The sequence below is a fragment of the Cygnus atratus genome, chromosome 2 (genome assembly GCF_013377495.2).
Source record: "Cygnus atratus isolate AKBS03 ecotype Queensland, Australia chromosome 2, CAtr_DNAZoo_HiC_assembly, whole genome shotgun sequence".
Lineage (NCBI taxonomy): Eukaryota > Metazoa > Chordata > Aves > Anseriformes > Anatidae > Cygnus > Cygnus atratus.
Window position 1 is genome coordinate 148,990,299 of NC_066363.1, and position 7,923 is coordinate 148,998,221.

A 7,923-nucleotide genomic window follows, 5' to 3' on the forward strand; every position below is an offset into this window, starting at 1 on the left:
TAAGAAATTACCTTCTTAACGCCAACTTTGACTGCTCTCTCTACCACATCCAAAAGGTCATCTGCAAAAGTTTACAGAAATATCACTAATTGAACTTAAGGTTTTTATGGCATAACTTAACTACTTTTGAACTAAAGATTACTTTCATGCAGTCAAAATTCCTATCATGAACAATCTTTGAACCTCACTTTAAAAAAAGAATAACAGAATGCAATAACTGAAAATCTGATCTAAGTCCAGAAAGTCGATGGATATTTTTCACATTATTTTAGGAGGCTCTTTAATTTATATACATATATATATAAAGTATGAATATATATATACATGTAGAGTGTGAAAGAAAAAAGCATCACTTATAATAACTATGATTCAGCAATGCAATACTTTGATAGTTTATTGTTCCTAACTCTGAGATCAGCTTCTTCCATGTTATCTGAATATAAATACATCAGCATTCCATTTTGCTCTCAAAGTAGTCACCTATATAACAACTTAACAGAAGCAACTCAGTAGGAAAAAAAATAAATGTATGTTGCTTAGAAAGTCTAACTTCACCTTCCAGTACCTAAAGGGGACCTATAGGAAAACTGGAAAGGTACTCTTTATCTAGGATAAATCAGTGACAGGACAAATGATAATGGTTTAAACTAACAGAGGATAAATTTATATTAGATATAAGGAAGAAATTCTGTACTCTAAAAGGGTGGCGAGGCCCTGGCACATGTTGCCCAGAGAAGCTCTGGATGCCCCATCCCCGGAGGTGTTCAAGGCCAGGCTGGATGGGGCTTTGGGCAGCCTGGTCTGGCGGGAGGTGTCCCTGCCCAGGGCAGGGGGTTGGAACTGGGTGGTCTTTAAGGTCCCTTCCAACCCAAACCACTCTATGATTATTTTGTCACACTTTCTACTTCAAGCCCTAATAAATAATAAACATCTATTTTCTGAAGAAGAAAATAAATTCTAATGTTACTTTCTGACAAGCAAAAGGTTTCCCTTTTAAAAAGAGTAACTTTACCTTGATGCTTTTGTGTTCCTCTGTAGATTCCTCTGAACATAGGGTCTGTAAGGTTAATACCGATATCTGTAAAAACAAACAAACAAAACCCAAACGTAGATATTAGAATCATCCCACATTTCATTCTGAGAACTCCAGACTTATTTTACAGGCATACAGAAGAGCTGCCCTCACCACCACAAGCAGATACCTAGACACTGCTTACTGCAAGCACCTGGGCTTTCCCCACGAAGCTGCCAGTTCACCTCAGCAGCAGGAGGGAAGGCAAAATGCAGCAACTGGCACACAGCCTTTAAATCTGTGTTCCTATGAACGCTTTTATCCAAGCCAATTCGATAAAATTAAAGATCATTAACGCCCACACTTAAGGCACCAAGGCGAAAAGCAAGACAAGGGCTTGCTGGAACCCACCGAATTTGGGGGGTGGGGGACCTCAAGGGGCGCACAACAGCCCCTCGGAGAAGCCCCAAAAAGGGCAGAGTCGCCCCCAAACCCTTCTCGTCGGCTCTAACCGCCCCTCAAGGGCAGCCTGCCCGCACCTCGGCTCTGGGAGCGGGGAGACAGGGCTTGGGACAGGGCTTGCACAGGGCGACAAGCGCCGACGAAGCGCCCGCCATGTCACCACAGCGGCCGGCGCCCGCCGCACTCAGCCCCTCGCGGGGAGCGGGTTCCTCAGCCCCGACCCCGGGGGGAGCACGGAGAGACCCGGGGCTCGGCGGACATGAGGAGACAGGGACGGGAACAAGGACAAGGACCCCCCTCAGCCACCCATCCCCTCACCGATGAGCTTGGCTCGGTTCATGGCGGCGGGCGGAGCTCGGCGCCTGCGCCCGGGGCCGGCCGCCACGTTCCCGTGAGGCGCCGCGCATGAAGGTGAGGGGTAGGGCAGCGCGAAATGGCGGCGTACCTCACGCACCAGCAGAAGGTGCTGCGGCTCTACAAGAAGTCCCTGAGGCACCTGGAGTCCTGGTGCATCCACCGGTGAGGAGGGGAGGGAGCGAGGTGTGTGGAGCGGGGGAGGGCTGAGCTCCCTCTGCCCCACCGAGACGGGGCCCTATGGGGTTGGGGGGGAGGATTTTATCCTCGTCCCTTTCCTCTAAGTGTGGCTGAAGGGGTGAGGAGAATGTCAAAATGTCTCTTCAGCCTCTTGTCACTGCCTGCAAAGACACCGGGTGTGGGGACAGGAGGCCCTCAGGAGCCCTGTCGTTGTGTAGGGGTAAGAGGGGATGTTGCCATGTTCTCTGTGATGTTTTAAATCTACACACTGCATATGTCATGTGTCTGCAGAGATAAGTACCGATACTTTGCTTGCCTCCTGAGAGAGCGGTTCGATAAGAACAAGGATGTGAAGGATATGGTGAAAGCTACAGAGCTGCTGAAGGCCGGTCAGGAGGAATTTTGGGCATACCAGCACCCGCAACCCTACATCTTCCCCGATTCGCCCGGGGGCACCTCCTACGAGAGATACGAGTGCTACAAGGTGAGGGAGCTGTGGGGTTGTGTAGTGCTGTGTTTGGGGGGGGTTGTTAGTGTGCTTACCTCGCTCTTCTGGCACTGAAAGGAAGGTGAGTGTTTTAAGTAGGCTTTAATAGGGCTGCGGTTTGGTTCAGCGGTATTTCTCTGGTAGCTTAATGCTGGGAAACATATTGCTTGCTTAGGAGTTGTGCTTCTGTGGTCATTTGAAATGAAGCTCGCTGCTCTGTCAGAGCACAGCCGGCTTTGTTTTGCTGGGATTTAAGCAACTGGAAGCTGCTCGGCGGTGGGTCAGACAGGCAGAGTGACAGGATTGGTGCAGAGCTGTGACAGTGGAGGGGGAGGAAGCAGCACCACCCTTTGTGGTGGCGTCTGGTCACAGCCTCGGTCTCTGGTTTTGTCAGAACTTGATGTCAGCCTGGCTGCTGGGGAGCTTCTCTTCACTTGGCCTTCCTTCTTCCAGCATTTTGAGTAATGATACAAATTACCATTTCCCTTGATCCACTGCAGTGCCAAATAAGTATTTGAGGACCATTTTATGTTGAGCTGTATGCTTAAAAATAGCAGCCCTGTTCTTAGAATGTAAGGCACTCTGGAGTTTGGCTCCTCCCCCCGATGTGTTTAGGAGTGAAGAAACAGGCTTCACAAAAAAACACAGCGTTTTCACTATTTTGGCATTGTCTCTTTTAATACATTACGAGAAGTCAGTACTGATCTAGAGAGTACATGCACCCTTTTTCTCCCAAATTTTGAAGACAGTGCTGATGCAGAAGACTTGATCTGATCAGCTCCTTACAGATAAGAAGCCATGTGAAAGAACCTGACATAGATTTAGAGGCAGAAAAAAGAACACGAGGGGGAATGGAAGAAGGGAACTTAAGCTTATGCCAAGGTCATGAGCCTCAGCAGTAGTAGAGAGAATGGTGAAAACGGATCCAGACAGAAAAAAGGTCAGTTGAGCAATGATTAGTTTTGATACAGAAATATAAATGGATTTATGTTCTTTCCTTTGCCCTGTTTTAAATGCAAAGCCTGTGCTTTAAACAAGTGGCTGTCACAAGGGTTTGGCTTCTTGGTTTGTCAGTGACTGTCCATTGTAGAAGCTGCTACAAAATGTAATTTTTTTAAATCGCTGTCTGTTTGATGGTTTTTTGTTTTTTGTTTTTTTTTTTTTACTGGTGCTTGGTATTTATATATCGTTATTTAATAGCTGGTCTGTTCTTTCTGTTAAGCCAAAATTTTACTCAGCGAGGAGAATCACAGCAGGAAACTGCAAATGTCACTGGATGAACGATGATACTGGAGCAATTTAATTTTCTTTTCAACATAGATTTTCCTTTTTTTTGTCAGTGTTCTTATCTTTAAAATATTAACATTCAGTGATGTACAATGAAATAGTTCGGTTGGAAGAGACGATCACCTAGCTCTACTGCCTGACCTCTTCTGGGCTAGCCAGAAGTCAAAGCATATTAATGAGAGCGCTATCCAGATGCCTCTTGAACGCTGGCAGGCATGGGGCATCAGCCACCTCTGTAGGTAGTTCCAGTGTTTGACCACCCTCACGGCACAGAAATTGTTCCTAGTGTCCAGTCTGAAGCTCCCCTGGCGCAGCTTTGTGCCATTCCCACGTGTCCTGCCATCACCAGCACCTCCCTCCCCACTGCCCCTCCTCAGGGAGCTGCAGGGAGCAGCGAGGTCACCTCTTGGCCTCTTTTTCTCTAAGCTAAGCAAAGCAATATGCTGCTGCAAAATTCTAAATTCAGTTTTTGTTAGGATATCCATCCAGAGCTGGTCCAGTCCTCTAGAGGTTGAACCATAATCAATATCTAAACGCCGCTAATTCTTGGAATAGCTGTAGACAAGCAGAAGTGAGTTGTTAAGTTCTCTGTCAAACAAAATGAATTAGTAGTTGCAGAGAAGGATCTTTAACCTGCTGCCTTTGGGGATAGGAGGGGAGGAAAATCCATCTTTTCCCCTAGATGGAATTATTTCAGGAGCTGTAGAGTAAACGGAGGTGACCTGGGGTCTGTCTTTGAGATGCTAGGATTTAAGCGAGTCACTATGACTTTCTCCTATGACTTAGGAGAATCCATGAAACAGGTTAAAAGTACTACCCTGTGCCGTGCGGTGACTTGTGACTGACAACAGATAGCTCTTAAATGCTGGTTTTATGTGGTACTTTATTTCATGGGTTATTTATCCATTTTAATAACTGGTTTAATGAGCATGGTTAGTTCTTTCGTGTGTTAGTATACTATATATAGACTTTACATGTTTTTATATACATATGTAATAAAAGTATTGTTTTGTTGCTGTTTTTTAACAGATTCCTGAATGGTGCTTGGATTATTGGCATCCTTCCGAGAAGGCAGTGTATCCTGACTACTTTGCCAAGAGAGAGCAATGGAAGAAGCTGCAGCAGGAAAGCTGGGAGAAAGAGGTCAGTGCTTGTTCGATGCCAGGTGAAGCTTCTTTAGCAAGCATTTTGTGTGGCATTTAGCTGTGCTCTTGGAAAATATTTTAAGTGAGAATGTTGAATGCCTGCTGTGGTCTTAGGCTCTGCTTTGTTAGAACACTTTTCAGTGTGAAATGCTGGCTTGACTTAAAATGTGTACACGGATCTGAGTTACAGCTTCCTGAAGGCCATTAAGGGAATTTGAATGGCTGAATTTGGTGGCTGCTGAACCTGCAGCCATCCTTTCAGTTAGTGCAGGGCTGCTGTAGCTGTTTTACTAAAGGTAACTCTGAAGTGGGATGAGAAGAGATGAATGACCAGAGATTTCCTCTTGTTCTGAACGTGTTGTGGATGCACCTTTAAAAATTACTTACTGCAGACTTCATCATTTGGGAATCCAGACCAATTTCTGGTCAACTTAAATTGAGCTTCAGTTGGCTAAAGTTGATTATCCCAAAATAATTTTTAGATTTGGTTGTAGAGAGCTAGTTGGATTATATGTAACATGTCACTTCTGTCAGAATTAACACAGTGGCAGCCAGCACTTACACTGCTTCAAGAACCATCTGTTGATGACATCTAAAGGGCTGTTGGGGGCATGCAAAAATAGAAGTCTCCTACTGACTTGTATGGGAGTGTTTTAGGACCTGTAATTTAACTGCTGATTTTTCAAAGAAGCGAGAGAATGCAGTTTATTTAGCAATGGCAGACATGAATTATAAGGAAACGATGACCTTTTAAGTAAAAAATGATCTTGTAAACCAGTTTCCCCTCTTAGAAAGTCCTTCTTAATTAGGTAACATGAGCCTGCAGTGATTACTGAGTTTGTAAGTGAATAGTGAGGACAGCTGAAGGCATTACTGCTAGTTCCCTCCTGAAATGGGGTCAGCTTCACTGTTTATCTGCACTAAAGCATTATATTTTTGTCTTGTGTTCTAGGTGAAGCAGTTAGAAGAAGAAACTCCAAGTGATGGTCCAAAAACTGAAGCCTTGCCTCCTGCTCGTAAGGAAGGGCATCTGCCACCCCTGTGGTGGCAGTTTGTGACAAGGCCCCGCGAAATGCCCATGTGAAAGCGTTACTGCACGCGAGAACTGAAGCGATCCATCCTCTGTAGGCAGTAGGTATGCCAGTGAACATACGCTACTGTCATGCAAAATAAAGCCAAGTAAAGTGAAACAGAAAGCATTTTTGTGACGTTCTGGTCTCCTGCTACAGCAGGCACACACTTCCAGTTTGTGTGGTGTAGAATAGATGACTGTTAACATCTGTGCTGTATCTCTGCAGCTGTAGGTAGCTGCAGGCAGCTTTGGTGCCCGGGTGCTCAACATCACTGTGGGGTTAGAGCAGTCAGCAGACAGAGTCTTAACTATTATTTGGACAAAAAAAAAAACGGTTCCCTCTTCCTGCACCTTACCACCCCCCAAAATCTTATTCCTATGCTTTGCTCATCTACGAACTATGCAGAAATGATACAAACAACAGATAGTTTTTTAATTATGCGTGATTTTGCACATTGCCTCCCAGTCAGCCAACCAGCTGCTTTTATGTTGTTGTTGTTAGCTCTAAAGCAGAGCAAGAAGTCCCTCCTGCCTCTTACAGACACCAAAGCAGGTCTGACAGCCGTTCCCCAACATGATGGCTACGCCACATGCCAGCATTAAAAACAAACAAAAAAAAACACAACGCAAGAGAACAAGCATTTTGCGCATGTAGATGCAAGTGACTCGTGCTCACTAGAAATGGCAGGGATGTGCGTTAAAATTGAGCCTGGCCAACCAGTACATGAGATACAGCCGTAAAGAGACGGGGGGATGAAGCTCTACTCCTCACAACAGGACGGATTTCCAGCCAACGCACCCTGAGTTTTCCTTTAATGTCTTCGTGACAAATGGAAACCTGAGGACAAAAATGAATCTGTCACAGTGGCAAGGAAATAAATTAGGCTGCTGCCTGGTAGTTGCATGGGGGAACAATGCCCTCCCTCTCTACGTTTGCTCCTGAGAAGGCTGAACAACAGCAACAAAAAAGTCTTCAATCACTCGGCGCTGTGTGGGAGCTGGCACTTGTGCTGCGCTTGATAAATTCTGGCTGTAAGCATGTATGGGGTTGACAGCAACTTTCCTCCTCAGGCAGTGTCATGGTTTGGGCTGGAATAATTTTCTTTGCAGAGGCCCCTATGATGCTGTGTTTGGGATTTTTGATGAAAATAGCGGTGCCAGCACACCGCTGTTTCAGTTGTTGCAGGGCAGCGCTCCCCCAGAGCCAAGGACTCCCCAGCTCCTCGTGCTGCCCTGCCAGCGAGGGGCTGGGGGTGCCCCAGGAGCTGGAGGGGACACAGCCAGGACAGCTGGCCCCGAATGACCACAGGGACATCCCACACCACGGGGATGCTCAGCAATGGCAGCTGGGGGAAAGAAGGAGGCAGGGGGGCACTGGGGGCGGTGGCGTTTGTCTTCCCAAGGCACCGCTACATGGTGAGCCCTGCTGTCCTGGGGGTGGCTGGCACCTGCCAGCCGGTGGGACGGGGCGAAGGGATTCCTTGCTTTGCGTGCGGCTTATCCTTTGTCTGGTAAACTTTGTCTCCTCCCATGAGTTCTCGCGCTTTTCCCTCTCTGATCCTCTCCCCCATCCCACCTGGGGAGAGTGAGCGAGCGGCTGGGTGGTGCCCGGCTGCCCACGGGCAGAGGCACAAAGCTGTCGCGTGACCTGTGCTTCCTGGCCAGGTAACAACACGGGGCAGAGAAATATAATCATCGGTTTTTATTTAACTGGAATTTCCTTTGTCAGCACTGCACCTTCACTCTGTTACTGCCCTTCCACTCTACATCAGCAAAACTATATGCAATTTTATTTATTATTAAAGCCCTCTTGCTTCTGTAACATGCAGTTAGAGTTCAGCTGGAAGCATTCTTAGAAGGCTGATGAAGGAAACGCTGACATCCAAAGCTCTAGAAGCCGAAAGTCTTTAAGAACCCAAATGCA

The 7,923-nt window shown here is 46.5% G+C and overlaps 2 protein-coding genes across 4 annotated transcripts in view; one reads left to right on the forward strand and one right to left on the reverse strand.

Moving 5' to 3' along the window:
* TATDN1 (TatD DNase domain containing 1) overlaps positions 1-1,927 on the reverse strand; it is a 16,171-nt gene extending 14,244 nt beyond the window's left edge. The window contains exons 1-3 of one of the 3 annotated variants that reach the window (XM_035556194.2): positions 1,793-1,927; positions 1,013-1,078; positions 12-61 (exon numbers count right to left, since the gene is read on the reverse strand). In XM_035556194.2, the coding sequence (XP_035412087.1) occupies positions 12-61; positions 1,013-1,078; positions 1,793-1,814 (138 nt within the window). In that variant the 5' untranslated portion in view covers positions 1,815-1,927. Of the gene's footprint in view, positions 1-11; positions 62-1,012; positions 1,079-1,423; positions 1,672-1,792 lie in introns of those variants that run through there. The other 2 variants (XM_035556193.2, XM_035556192.2) reach the window with 2 other exon arrangements.
* Positions 1,836-6,123, forward strand: NDUFB9 (NADH:ubiquinone oxidoreductase subunit B9). Its single transcript, XM_035556196.2, has 4 exons — positions 1,836-1,993; positions 2,300-2,492; positions 4,812-4,925; positions 5,880-6,123. Exons 1-4 carry the CDS (start codon positions 1,908-1,910, stop codon positions 6,009-6,011), a joined length of 525 nt encoding a protein of 174 aa, XP_035412089.1. The 5' UTR covers positions 1,836-1,907; the 3' UTR covers positions 6,012-6,123.
* Positions 6,124-7,923: the final 1,800 nt, after the last annotated feature.

Excerpts from the sequence above, each read along its gene's own strand:
- NDUFB9 (XM_035556196.2), top strand. The coding sequence starts at position 1,908 with ATGGCGGCGTACCTCACGCACCAGCAGAAGGTGCTGCGGCTCTACAAG. Across the intron at positions 2,493-4,811 it reads AGAGATACGAGTGCTACAAG|ATTCCTGAATGGTGCTTGGA; the intron begins GTGAGGGAGCTG and ends GTTTTTTAACAG. Across the intron at positions 4,926-5,879 it reads AGGAAAGCTGGGAGAAAGAG|GTGAAGCAGTTAGAAGAAGA; the intron begins GTCAGTGCTTGT and ends CTTGTGTTCTAG.